Here is a 13,761-nt window from a genome sequence, read left to right on the forward strand (position 1 = left end):
ATTACTAAGTGCAGAATAAAATAGATAGTTACCTGAAAAAGGGGCCAGTCTTATAGCAGAGACTCGTGACTGCATAATTCATACAGTTTTCGCCTGCATTTTTGAGTATTTCCTTTACTTTACTCTCAATTTTCTTCAATAGAAGCCTTAGTTTAAAGGTATATACTTAGAAGCTTACTAGTTCTAAAGGAACTAATCTAATTAGTGCAAAATCATTTACTTATACATTCAATGAAGGCTGTTCGTTCCAACATCGGCTTTCTGCCTCAGGCCACAACAGCTACCGCCGCCATTCCCGATTGGGCAGGCGAACTTTTTTGATCGGCAGAAAAAAGATCCTCAACTCTTACGATCAAACGCCTCTGCCAGCCACGAGGTTTTGGCTCATTCTTTTTTGATTTCTTTGGCCGCAGTCCGCAATCGGCGACCAATTTTTAATCAAACACCATGGCGGCGCCCGTCCTGCCTCTGCAGCAGGTCAAGCTCGCCTCGTTGCCCTCAACCCGCCTGACGCCAGAGCAGCAATACTGGCGCACCTTCAAGAACCCCCTCCTGATCCCTTCGCCGGCCAATGGACCTGTCAATCTTATCACTCAGCCCTCCGTCCCGTCCTCCGCTGCAGCCTTTCCATCCCTCACTCAACCCCCGGATGTCTTCACAGTGACAACTGGTGCCCGGGTCCAGATCTACTCGATTCGCACGCGCAAGCTGCTGAGGACAATTACTCGTTTCGATGATACAGTTCGGGCTACGGATGTCCGGCCGGACGGCCGCGTGCTGGTGACGGGTGACGATACTGGTACCGTGCAGGTTTTCGACGTTGGTTCGCGCGCAATCTTGAAGACATGGAAGGAGCACAAGCAGCCGGTGTGGGTGACCAAATTCTCGCCTAGCGACCCGACTTCCGTTTTCTCGGCCAGTGACGACCGGACCGTCCGATTATGGGATCTGCCTACGGAATCAAGTGCGCGTACATTCGTCGGCCATACCGACTACGTGCGCAGCGGTGCGTTCATGCCCGGTTCAATGGCTTCATCTGGGCTTTTGGTGTCCGGTTCATACGATCGTACTGTACGGATTTGGGATCCGCGTGTGGAGAGCCGCGCGGCTATGACTTTCAAGATGGCTGCGCCCATCGAGAGCGTCCTGCCTATGCCGGCGGGCACAACAGTTCTGGCCGCCGCCGACAACAAGATCGCAGTACTCGATGTCGTGGCTGGTAAGCCCCTACACATGATCCAAAATCACCAGAAGACAGTCACTTCACTTGCACTGGCATCCAACGGCGAGCGCTTGCTCAGTGGTGCGCTCGACGGACACATGAAGGTCTTTGAGACTACGGGATGGAATGCAGTTTCTGGATCCAAGTACCCTTCGCCCATTCTGTCGCTCCGCGTCATCACATCCGGTATGGCACACGAGGACAAGCACATTGCTGTAGGTATGCAGTCGGGTCTACTCTCTGTTAAGACCCGCCTGTCAGGCCAACAAAAAATCAAGGAGCGCGAGCGGCGGAAAGAGATGGCGGCGCTCTTGGAAGGAAAGCTGGAGGAGCACGACCGACAAGTTGCAAAGAAGCAAAAGCAGCGCGGCTCTGGATGGGACAAGCGGCTGCGTGGCCGCGATTTCATCGGAGAGGGAGTGGATATTGTGATTGAGGGGCAGGACAGCAAGCGACGAAAGAAGGAGCAGCCATGGGAGAATGACCTTCGCAAGGGACGGTACTCAGTCGCCCTGGATCAGGTTCTGACATCGACCGACAAGAATGCCCAACTCACGCTCCTCACGGCCCTGCGGCACCGCTCGGCCTTGCGGACCTCGCTCAAGGGCCGCGACGAAGTTACTCTTCAGCCCGTGCTGCAATGGATTTACAAGCACATTCGTGAACCCCGCCTGGTCGATCTCAGTGTGGAGGTCGCCATGAATCTGCTCGATATCTACTCGGGCAACCTTGGCCAGTCGGCACAGATCGATAAGCAGGTTGAGCGGTTGCACCGCCGGGTGCGCGACGAAGTGGAGATGGCCCAGCACGCCTGCCAGACAAAAGGAATGCTGGATATGTTGAAGGCGATCTAAAAGAGTCGAACGTACGGCTTGGAGTTTTGGGCAGGTGTCTGGGATTTTCCATTGGTGCACATGGCGGGCATTGATCATTTGTACAGAATTGCATAGAAATCAAAATCACTGTATACTTGAAAGCTGACCCTAATCTACACGTTCGTGGTGGTCATTGTACTGAACCTGGTATGGTGTGTAGGAGGATCGGAGAAGTATCCGAGTCTCAGCAAAGCGCCCCTAAACAGCAATGGGGCACCGGCCAAACCCAACCCATCGCCAGATCCAAGCGAGACGATCTTCTCGAACTTTCTCTTCTCAACTCTGCCATGTTTCCCTACCCTCGAGGCCTTCTCTGAACATCTGAGATTATCTGAGACACAGCATTCTACACCGTACGTCTCGGTTAGCACGCTTGGCACCCAAAAAAAAAAGAGGAATCCGTAGCTGCCCCGCCCCCCTCTCCTAAGCACCAGCTGTTCATCTCCACCCTCGGCTCTATTGTGGAGAGGGTCGAGACCGACTGATTGGCAATGCCCTGACCAAGAAAAAAAATAACCTGAAGTAGTCAGAGAACCAGGGAACAGTCATCAAGTCGGACCGCTGGGCCCGACCGACCCAGAAAATCAATCACGTCACGTAGCCATTTCTCATCATGGCGTCCGCATTTGACGAGGAAGACCTCTCAATTCCTCTTCCTCCTGCCGACCGTACGCCGCGTGAACGTGCCGGCAAGCCCGCTACGAACCCCTCCGCCATGGCAATGCCGCCGCCGCGCCCGACCGGGAGGAGCGACGCCTCGATGCAGTCGCCCGCCACCACGCGAGACATGCAGCGTCTTGATCAGTACCAGACGATCAAGATACTCGGCGAGGGCTCCTTCGGAAAGGTGAAGCTTGCCATCCACCAGCCCAGTGGAAGGCAGGTCGCCCTCAAGATTATCTCCCGCCGCAAGCTCCTGTCCCGCGACATGGTCGGTCGTGTGGAGCGAGAGATTCAGTACTTGCAATTGTTACGGCATCCTCATATTATTAAATTGTACGAATTGAGTCCCCTTGCTGCTTTCCTGAGGTTGTGCGTGCGTCTGGATCACTGACTCATGCCCCTCCTTCCCGCAGATACACGGTCATTGCTACCAAAACCGACATTGTGATGGTCCTCGAGTACGCCGAACGAGAATTATTCGATTACCTGGTCCGCAAGGGAAAATGCAACGATGACGAAGCCCGCAAGTTCTTCCAGCAGATTATCTGCGCCGTCGAGTACTGCCACCGGCACAAGATCGTCCACCGTGACCTGAAGCCGGAGAATCTGCTCATCGATAGCCAGAAAAACGTCAAGATCGCCGATTTTGGATTGAGTAACATTATGACGGATGGAAACTTCCTCAAGACCAGCTGTGGCAGTCCAAACTACGCGGCCCCGGAGGTGATCTCTGGAAAGCTGTATGCGGGGCCCGAGGTGGATGTTTGGAGTTGCGGTGTGATCCTCTATGTGTTGTTGGTGGGCAGACTGCCATTTGACGATGACTATATCCCGGCTCTTTTTAAGAAAATTGCTGCAGGCACTTTCCATATCCCTGGATACATCTCTCCCGGGGCTGCCCGCTTGATCCGGGCTATGCTTCAGGTCCACCCGGTTCACAGAATTACCATTGCAGAGATCCGAGAGGACCCATGGTTTACCAAGAACATTCCAAAGTACCTGGAGCCCCCGCCGGAGGAATACATTGCGACGGGTGTGGATACGAACAAGCCTATCGATTCTCGAAATGTTGCCCCAGGAAAGCCACTTCCCGTCCAGCACAAAATTCACCAGATCGCCGTGTCGAAGCTCGAGCGCAGCATGGGATACGGAAAAGATGATATTGAGGACGCATTGCGGCACCCGGAGCCCAGTGCGATTAAAGATGCATTCTCCATTGTTGTCGAGAATGAGATGATGCAAACGAACTGTAGGTGTTTTCAACAGTTCTCTTTGAGCTATAACTAATCACCGACTATAGCACCGACGGAAGATAATTTGATGGCTCAAAGCGTTTCTCAGCAGAAGAGGCCTGCGCCAGCAGCCGAGCGGGCCGCCGCTGCACCTAAAGCCCAGATTCCTCCAACCCCAGCCCCAGCGCCGGCCCCGCCCGTAACTCGAACCCCTAGTGCACGACGTGCACGGCCTGACGACTACCAGTCAGCAGATACTGAAGTTGATTCACCTCGCGTGAGCCACGTCCGAATTCTACCAACGAGTCTTCCATATGTCCATGATCAGCTTATGGAACAACGTGATCGGGAACAAAGAGCCCGAGAACAACTCCTTGCGGAGCGTCGGCAAGAAGCTGCTCGGGCTGACCCAGAAGCACCTGAACGGGAGGTATCTCAAGAGGATCAGACACTCACTGCCCGGGCATTGAAACCTCACTCTCGCAGTGTCGTTGATTTGGATAAGTTGCGATTTGAACCACCGATCGGCCATCCCATCACACAGCAGCCTAAAAAATCTCGGAAGTGGCAGTTTGGCATCCGCTCGCGCAATCAACCCTACGAGGCAATGCTCTACTTGTATAGAGCAATTGCTGCCCAAGGTGGATTGTGGGATATCAAGCCGGTGGAATCAGGTATGATCCCTTCTTATCTTCCCGAAGATAATCATGCTAATTTCTCGAAGGCACAAATATCGGACCCGAGGCAACACCCTCCCCTGACAAGCCAAAGCCTCTGCAGAGCAAATATCCGGATCTTCCCTCGGACTACTACATTCCCAATGACCCCTGGTTCATTCGTGCCCGTCTTCTGAAGGAAGGCGTCAAGGCTCCGGGTGCATCGACTTCCGTTTACAACAGCCGGAGCGATCTCGAGGAGCTCCGCCGCCGCTTCCACATTTCCGGCATCTCCACTCCATTTGAGGACAAGGACAAGGACGGGAAAACCTCCACGTTCGAGAACAGCACTTCATCTGCGCCATCTGCACCATCTGCGCCTTCGTCGGCAAACCAGCCAGGTGGACTGCCAAGCATATCCCACGGTGTCTGGGTCTTCCTCGACATCCAGCTGTACCAACTCGAGGAGAACAACTACATGGTCGATTTCAAGTGCGACGGCTACCAAAATGTGATCCGCCCTCAGGGCGATACTGAATGGCACCCGATCAGCAAGCGCCTGAAGAACAAAGAGAAGGAGGTCACCAGCCCGTACCCATTCTTGGATGTGGCCTCCGACCTTGTGGCCCAGCTGGCTGTGGCTAGTTAGTCTCGACCCTGACGACCAATATGATCATAATAATTCTCTAATGTTGTTCTTCTTCTTCTCTTGGGGGCGTGGCGTGTTTGTACATCGGATCTGTTAGCATTTGGTGTCATAGCGAGCGTTTCTATTTGTTGATCTTGCACATCTCATGGAGTTACTTACCTCATAAAAAAGGCTTACTCCTTTCAAGGTTGCACACATGTTCTATGTGCTATTTTTGTGTTGTTTCGACTAGTAGAGACGCCTCTTCTTGAACTCAGTATACCAGGGAATGATTTGCTTACGGAGACTGCAGATCTCCACTGATTAAGATATTCTACTGTCGACGACTAAGAATAAGAAAGTTGGTTCTTCATTCTTCAAAGCAAGTAGGAACACAAAAGAATGGACGTAAAAGTGACGCCAAGGTCAATCCAAAGCCAGTCAAAAGCCAGCGAAAGGTCAACGAAATCGAAGCTCCTATCTTGGAACACCCCCTAAGAACAACAAAGGCAAAAAACAACAGCAATCCAAAGTGAGTTTAACACTTCTTGCTAAGGTTGGGCTTCTTGACTGCACCACTGGGAGACACACGAGTGAGGCCCGAGACCATCCTGACAAAGTTTCGCTGAGAGCGACGTCGCTGGCTCTCAGATCGACCGCTGTTGGTCCCAGTTCTTCCAATCTTGCCAACAGGAGTATCGTTATCGGCATCATCGGGATTGTCCTCGTCCTCGTCTTCGTCATTCCCGGGGTCATCGTCATCATCGCTCTCTGCTTCGGCATCCCGGTCACCATTCTCGCGAGAATCTCTCTGACGCAGCGCCGCGTCGACCACCCACCGCTTGAAGAACGGAAGGATCTCAATATCGGGGAACCGCACACGACTCGCCTGTTGGCGCAGCTCGTTCTTGGCGTTGCCGTTCTCACCAGCTTCTGACCCCTTAGCTCTGCGAGACTTCTCATCATTCCGCAGTTTGACCATGTATTCACGGATCTGCATGATGAGCGCACGGATGTCATCAAATGACATGATGGTGTCCGTCTGTCCGCGAAGCCAGTCGGGGACCGGAGAGATGATGGCCGTTGGGTGCTTGCGGCCGGTCTGAAGAGTGGTGGAAGATCCAGATGCCTTGACCTCGGCGTTGTCAGGTTTGTCCACTCGCAGCTGCTCGCGGCGTCGAAGAGTGAGTTTGAAGTTCTCAACGCCATCCCAATCTTCCATGCGCCGCAGAGATTCCAGAAGCAGCTCGCATTGGGTGAATGGCCACTGGTCAGCGCGGTAGCGAGCACGCTGGTAGTGCTTACGGCAATAGTGAACCCAGACATGGGCTGGGAACAGCTTTGTCGTAGCCTTGTTGCGGCCGAATATGTGAGAAATCACTTTGCGGTAGTGCATCCCATCTGGCGAGGGGTTCATTCGGCAGGGCATGGCGAACTCGCACGAAGGATCTTGGGAGTTTTGCTCCTTCTCCTCATCCAGTGGCTCGCCAGGCCCGTCAACCTCGTTCTCATCTTCCTGATCTGTAGTATTGTCAGGTCCAGGGCTGCTCTGGTGGACGACATCTCCGGGGGTATCTTGTTCTCGATCCTGGATATCAAAGTCCCGTGCAGGATGGCGAGATGGGAGATGCATGGGGGGAGGCCAAACGGAAGGATCGAGGGAAAGAGGAGGAAGGCTCGGCGGTTGGCGTGGTTGTCCATCTTGAGCACTTGGTGAAGTAATGCTGGGGCCACATCGAGCCCCATTGATGGGTGGAAGGACAACCCTTTGGTTTGTTAAAGTTGTGGACAATGATGGATCCTGTGGAGATCTCAAGCGAATGGGCAGCTCAGCCCGTCTTGGGCTCATACTCCGTGCCCGGGCTGGAGGAAAAGGGCTCTTAAACGGATTCCCTTCACGATACATGATCTTCCTCCGTTCTCGCTGGATTTCTTCTGGGTCCAAGCCCGTGATATTGGAGACACCTCCCATGGGAGGAGTGGCGAAGTTTGGGACAGGATGAGTTCCTGTTCCCTCCAGTGTACTTGAGTTGGCTCGGGATGACAGAGGTTGGAGAAGAAGACTTGGGACAGGAATCATGTCCTGCTCAGGTGAGGGATGAGGCTTCATGTGTGGTTTGAAATACACCACAGCAGAGTAGAAAAATAAGAATGCTGGGATTAATGAAAAAAGACGGAGAAAGGGAAGATGGGGGATATTTGATGATAGAAGATGGATAGATGAAGAAAGAACAGGAGTACAAGAATGGGGACAGAGGAGGAATGAGATGGAGAAGTGAGCAGGATTGGATCACTTTTATATGAACGCTTTGCGGAAGTTTCCTTCTACGTTCGAGTGAGCGTCGCCGGGGCGATTAACGAGTGAATGGCCGAGTGATTTGTTCATGGTGAAGCATGTCCAACGCAGAGATCCTATCCTTTCCGCTATCTCACCGACTTGGACAACTCCCTCCCTCCCTCTCTCTCTCTTTCTCTCACATTGGCTTTTCATAAAATATGCAAACACCTATCATCTCTCTGTCCCTTCCTTTCCCCATGAATTTCAGCAAAAGCGGCATTGTTCGCGATCTATTTCTACTTCTGCGGATCTGATGAGTGTAGGCGTATTCTGAATAGGTTCAATCTACTTCCAATGAGAAACAAGAGAACTAGAATAACCTCTATGCAGGAAATGATACCTTAGATTCCCCGGCGTTCTGACAATCCTGATGAGTCTGTAGAATTAGAATAGCATGGGTCCTTGAACTATGAGATTTGACCGAAATAAAACTACATGTAATTGACGTGTCGTCCAACGCAAGTGATGCTGAGTGTCCTCGACCACGCGATGCCATCTGATATTCTCGTATCCCTCCACCTGGTTCACTTGATTGACCTGTTGAGTAGGCGTGGTGGGTCGGGTGTAGCCCTGGAGTTGGAGGGTCAGGGGTGAACACCATATCCGTCATCCTGAGTATATGGAACTTGTTTCGAGGCAGTCCCGGTCCAGGGCAGGTCTGATCCACCGAGAATGTCAATTAGCGTAGGTAGGTGGATACAGGGACTGCTACTATAGCTGTTCAACGTATCTACCTACCTTAATCTACTCTCCCAGCTCGACTTTGAAACTGGGAGCTACCAGGATCGTTATACATCGCCGTGGACACCTTCATTTCCCAGGTTACGGTAGATTTGACGGCGATAGCAAAAGGATTAGTGTAATTAAAACCCCTTTTCTGGTTCGATGAAACTTCGTGAATACTTACTTGGTCATGGACAAAAAAAAGTATATATGAGTTTTCTCATACCGGGAGTCGAACCCGGGTCTACCGTGTGAAAGACGGTTAGGCTAGCCGTTACCCCATATGAGATAGCTAGGGTTAGTAATGTCCACAAAACAACTACTTATCCTTCCAAATGTCGGATTTAACGGTATCGGGCTCCAAAAGTCTGTCATATCATTTTGAGAGATGTATTTACTTTTATGGAGGTCACTTTTGACATTCGAAGCTTCCTGATTATGCAGGTACAGGCGTCTGGATTTTCTCTTTTGGCGATCGCACACCTTCGGTCGCCAGATGTGCAACGGCAAAGAATCGCAGGCAGCAAATATTGCAAATAGTAGAGGCAACAAAATAATCCTGGATAGTTGCGATCGCGAGCTTGGCAATTATGAACCGCCAGCGGGGTGCGTCTCCCTGGATATGCCAATCTTAACCCTTCAAGGCAGGACATCGGCTCTAGCCGCAGGTCGCAGATGGAAACGCTATTCACAGCTGCCTTCCAAAAGAGGCAGCGGCAGTCACAAGTCCAAACTCCCCTGGACATGTGGCTTGCAGAAAACCCGCTCGGGTTTCATGATTTGGAGACCGGCGGGTAAATACGAAAACGAGAGTTCTTCACCAATTTCCCGATCGGGTTGATGCCCGGTAGCGCCGGCAAGTCAAGTCCGAATAGAAGCTTGCAGGTTCCAAGTGCCGTGGTATTGTTAGGTTGCGCGGTGGCTTGGTGGAAATTGCGGGGTGAAGATGGACCTGAATCATGCCCCGATGGGACCTGCACCGAAGATATTACGGGAACATTGGAGCGGAAATCAAGCATTTGCACTCCGCTTCAGTCAAGAGTTGCAACCAACTGCATTAGTTTCTCCTTAGTTTCTGAGGTCCACGCCTGATTGGGGTCTTTGCTGTGGCGAGTCTGACACTCGAATCGAATCAGGTCTGCCGCGCACGCTTTTACCCGCGTGAGACCATGACGGACGGCCTGAATGATGGCTATAAATTGTAAAGGTATTCCCGCAACAAACCCGTGTCAGTAGACCGAACATTACACAAACAATTTGACTCAATCACCTCATATCGACGGCATGAAGCCTACCCTTTACACACTTCTCAGCCTGGCTGCTGTCAGCTCTGCTTCACCTGCAGAGAAACGGGCAAACTCTGCCTCTGCATACAGCTCAAATTCTGCGGGCAACTACAAGCTTTCTTCAGTCGCCGCGCCAGTCCAAGGCAGTGGGAGTCCGGGTTCCGAATCTACCTGGAAGCTTAGCATCGATGACACAAGCTCCGGTTACAAACAGACCATCGTTGGATTTGGTGCTGCTGTGACAGATGCGACCGTCACCTCCTTTAACTCGCTGTCCAGCTCGAGTCTCCAGACCCTGCTGAACCAGCTCATGACCAGTTCAGGTGCTGATTTCTCCTTGATGCGCCACACCATCGGAGCTTCAGATCTGTCCGGTGACCCGGCGTACACCTACGACGACAATGGAAATACGGCAGACCCGTCGCTTTCAGGCTTCAATCTTGGCGATCGTGGTAATGCGATGGCCAGCATGTTGGCCACGATGAAGTCGCTACAATCCAACCTCAAGATCTTCGGTGCGCCCTGGAGTGCTCCCGGCTGGATGAAGCTGAACGGGGTCATCGATGGAACTACAAACCAGAACAATCTAAACGATGGCTACCTAAGTGGTGGCACCGGAACCTCGGGATACGCCAGTGCATTTGCGCAGTACTTTGTCAAGTACATCCAGGCCTACAAGAATCTTGGCGCCACCATCGATGCAATCACTATTCAGAACGAGCCTTTGAATAGCCAGTCCGGTTACCCCACGATGTACGTCTACGCAGACGAGTCCGCACAGTTGATTCAGAACTATGTTGGTCCTGCCATCTCAAACGCTGGGTTGAGCACGGACATCTGGGCGTACGATCACAACACCGGTGTGTCTACCGTGATACTTGAAAAATGAAATCCTTTACTAACTTGTAAGATAACTCCGACTACCCCCAGACCGTCATCAACGGTGCTGGGCAATATGTCGATACGGTCGCCTGGCATTGCTACGCCGACCCCTTGAACTGGACAGTGCTCAGCGAGTTCCACGACAACAACCCATCCGTGAAGCAATACATGACCGAGTGCTGGACGCCAGCCGGAACATGGAACCAGGCAGCAGACTTCACCATGGGGCCTTTGCAGAACTGGGCCGTTGGCGTAACGGCATGGACTCTCGGTACTGACTCCAGCGATGGCCCACACCTTTCCACTGGGGGATGCGCTACCTGCCAGGGCTTGGTCACCATCAACGATGGCTCTGTTATCTACCAGCCGGCTTACTACATGATGGCTCAGTTTAGCAAGTTCATGCCCCCTGGAGCTATCGTGCTGAGCGGCACTGGTAGCTACACTTACTCCAGTGGTGGAGTGCAATCTGTGGCCTCTTTGAACCCGGATGGAACTCGCACCGTCGTGATTGAGAACACTTTCAGCAATGATATCTACGTGACTCTTTCTACCCAGAGCGGACAGGAGTGGAGTGGTAATGTCCCTAGTGAGTCAGTCACCACTTGGGTGCTTCCGGCATCCAGCTAGAGTGGTTTCAAGAATGATGTTGTGAGGGCCACCGTTTATAAGAGCTGTTCTACAAGTAAGGACTTTGGAACTTGGAAATCCTCATGATACTTATAGCCCCGGGGCCTTTCATAATCGTACAAAGTGTATACAATTTCCGGGTTCTCCCCTGTCAGTCGGATCTCGCCAACTATAATCCAGCTAGCATCAAAGGAAATAAACATGAGCTTACCCTTGATTCGTCCTCGGTGCGGCTTTTGATGTCGTCCAGTATGTGGAAGCGATCAAATATGGCCGATGAAACTATACGGAGGAGCCGACAGTGATAAAATTCGTGTATTCACGTCTGGGAATATGAAGGGTGTTCACCAGCATGATAACTGTGACAAGATCTTCTTAGCTATCAATCCCGAGTCCATGCTTCCCATTCCACCCTTCCACCAATGCTGCTCTGAAGGACGTGTCATTGCAAATTTTGAAATTGACAGTTTCAGACTCTATTCAGCTTTTGAACAAACCATTGTGAGACCCAAATCTATAATCTACTATCGAATTGCCTTCTACCTCGAGCATGTTGATTTTGCGCGATGCCTGATGGAGATACCGACCAGGACCCCTCAAAAGCCTCAGTTAGGGTTGCCGCTGCACGTGATCACACCCTCCAACAACCGCAAAAGTCGAAAGCAGCTATCAACCCGTGAATAGTGTTGATTTATATTTTACGTGTTTTGGAAAGATTTGAGGTTAAATAAATGCAATTGAATATTTTAGCGTCTATCATGCAAAGGTCATTATCATGTCTCCACGACCCACGAAGGGCCGGAGAGTGAAGTCCAACTCCCTATATACAGGAGCATCCCAAGAGAGACGGGGAAAGGACATGCAAACGACAGTACACAAATCACTTTTTGTACCATCGGCTTTTCAGAAAAAAAAAAAAAATTCAAAATCAAATCATGAGAGTGAAAAAGGCCGAGTCGCTGAAGTAACAAAGCAGAGGAGGTATCATTCACAGAAACGCCAGGGGTATGCAATGGAAGGAAGGAAACGCAGAAGCGTCGAGATCACTGAGCGGCAGTGGCCAATTGGTTGTGCAATGCCTGCGTCAGGGCCTCTTCCTGGCGCTTGCGCTCCATCTCCATCAGGTACTGGGCGTACTTGGAGCGGGGGTTGTGGATACCACACTCGGTCTTCTGCTGGCCCTTCCAGCGACCAGAGCGCTCGTCCTCGTTGTCAGCGACGGGCTGGGTAGAGTGCCAGTCACCAACGCTCTTGTAGCCACGGTCGAGGAGCTCGTTGTAAGGGACGTCGTTCTCCTTGACGTACTGCTTGACCTGGTCAAAAGACCAATTGGCCATAGGGTTGATCTTGATGAGGCCGGCCTCGTCGACCTCGATGACATCGAGGTCACCACGCTTGCCACCCTGGCTGCGGCGGCGACCAGTGAGGACGGCGTGGACGTTGAGATCACGGTAGGCACGCTGAGCAGGCTCGACCTTGGCGACCCAGTCGTAGAGCTGGTCGTCGGCCTCCCAGAGGCGAGAGCCGTACTTGGATTCGAATTCCTTAGCATCTTCAGCACCGGCGGGCTTGTACACGTGCACGGTGTTGTTGGGGTAGCGCTTTCGGACACGGTCGACCAGGTTGAGGGTCTCCTCGAAGTGGTGAAGAGTGTCGAGGAAGATGAGGTCAACCATCTGAGGTCGGGGCACCTCGAGCTTAGATAGCATGTCCAAGGTGACGAGGCCCGTCAAGCCAAAGGCAGTAGTCTGGAAGAGGTGGGGGAGAGATGTAATGCACCATCTCAAAATGTCTGTAGTATCATCAGTCAGATTTGGACTTTTGCAAGCGGGGTTGAACATGGAATCAAGACATACCCTGGGGCTCGAGGAATTGGAGTTGGCGGTTAAGGAACCGAAGATGAGGCTTAGTGAAGACGATTTCGGGAATGTATTCTTCACTTGATGAGCCACCGCTGACATAGCCAGACTCGGTCATAATATCTCTAGAGTCGATGGCACCCTCGACATCGGAGGGGTAGCTGAAGGGCATCTTGGCCGGCATGGTGAAGTGTGCAATGTAGTAGATGTAGAAGTATGAGAATAGATAAAAGGATGATAGCTAATACCACACTGCAAGAACGGGCACCAAAGAGAGCTTGAAGATGGAGCCAGAGATGACAATGGCAGGAATATAAGAAGAACAGGGGCAATCACGACATCATCTCGGATCTTCGTGCCTGGCATCTCATCCGACGGCCTTCCTTTGCCGTCCATTCTGCCGGGAATGCAATCACATCATTCAAAACTACCGCCTGCCGGGTCGGGCGATTCTGCTGAAAAATTTGGTTCTCCGATGTTCTGAGAGAATCACGCAATACCTGCGCGGTTGGTTCCTGTGGGTCCCCGAACCGGCTTTTCTGGAGCTTGATAGCTCACGCTTAGACACATTTCCGGTTGTTGGTCACCCAGATGGGTAAAGCTGGTGACTCGGAGGGCTGATAAATCCCTCCGAAAGGCCCCGTAGGGGTATGCATCGGTGATGCTATCCCCGTTGCTGACCAACGTTGCTCCCCGGGGTTAACTAAGTCACCCTGCAGCCTAAGCATGATGTTAGCGATATTCGAGAAGATGGATGGAAACTGGAT

General features: G+C 52.0%; 5 protein-coding genes across 5 annotated transcripts; 3 read left to right on the forward strand and 2 right to left on the reverse strand.

Moving 5' to 3' along the window:
- Positions 1–447: 447 nt before the first annotated feature.
- N7498_006938 (snoRNA-binding rRNA-processing protein UTP15) lies at positions 448–2,076 on the forward strand (the record flags this gene model as incomplete). Its single annotated transcript, XM_058454000.1, has 1 exon — positions 448–2,076. One exon carries the CDS (start codon positions 448–450, stop codon positions 2,074–2,076), a length of 1,629 nt encoding a protein of 542 aa, XP_058306249.1.
- A 634-nt stretch (positions 2,077–2,710) lies between these two features.
- On the forward strand, positions 2,711–5,297 carry N7498_006939 (serine/threonine-protein kinase; the record flags this gene model as incomplete). Its single annotated transcript, XM_058454001.1, has 4 exons — positions 2,711–3,093; positions 3,174–4,009; positions 4,061–4,666; positions 4,717–5,297. The coding sequence occupies 4 exons, from the start codon at positions 2,711–2,713 to the stop codon at positions 5,295–5,297; spliced, it is 2,406 nt and encodes an 801-aa protein (XP_058306250.1).
- A 517-nt stretch (positions 5,298–5,814) lies between these two features.
- N7498_006940 (putative pathogenicity factor) lies at positions 5,815–6,909 on the reverse strand (the record flags this gene model as incomplete). The annotated part of the gene is made up of 1 exon (XM_058454002.1): positions 5,815–6,909. The coding sequence occupies one exon, from the start codon at positions 6,907–6,909 to the stop codon at positions 5,815–5,817; it is 1,095 nt and encodes a 364-aa protein (XP_058306251.1).
- A 2,712-nt stretch (positions 6,910–9,621) lies between these two features.
- N7498_006941 (glycoside hydrolase family 30 protein) lies at positions 9,622–11,135 on the forward strand (the record flags this gene model as incomplete). The annotated part of the gene is made up of 2 exons (XM_058454003.1): positions 9,622–10,483; positions 10,534–11,135. The coding sequence occupies 2 exons, from the start codon at positions 9,622–9,624 to the stop codon at positions 11,133–11,135; spliced, it is 1,464 nt and encodes a 487-aa protein (XP_058306252.1).
- Positions 11,136–12,178: 1,043 nt separating this feature from the next.
- Positions 12,179–13,178, reverse strand: met16 (phosphoadenylyl-sulfate reductase (thioredoxin); the record flags this gene model as incomplete). Its single annotated transcript, XM_058454004.1, has 2 exons — positions 12,179–12,927; positions 12,992–13,178. 2 exons carry the CDS (start codon positions 13,176–13,178, stop codon positions 12,179–12,181), a joined length of 936 nt encoding a protein of 311 aa, XP_058306253.1.
- Positions 13,179–13,761: the final 583 nt, after the last annotated feature.

This window comes from Penicillium cinerascens (assembly GCF_028974065.1).
Source record: "Penicillium cinerascens strain IBT 15544 chromosome Unknown contig_9_segment0_segment0, whole genome shotgun sequence".
NCBI lineage: Eukaryota > Fungi > Ascomycota > Eurotiomycetes > Eurotiales > Aspergillaceae > Penicillium > Penicillium cinerascens.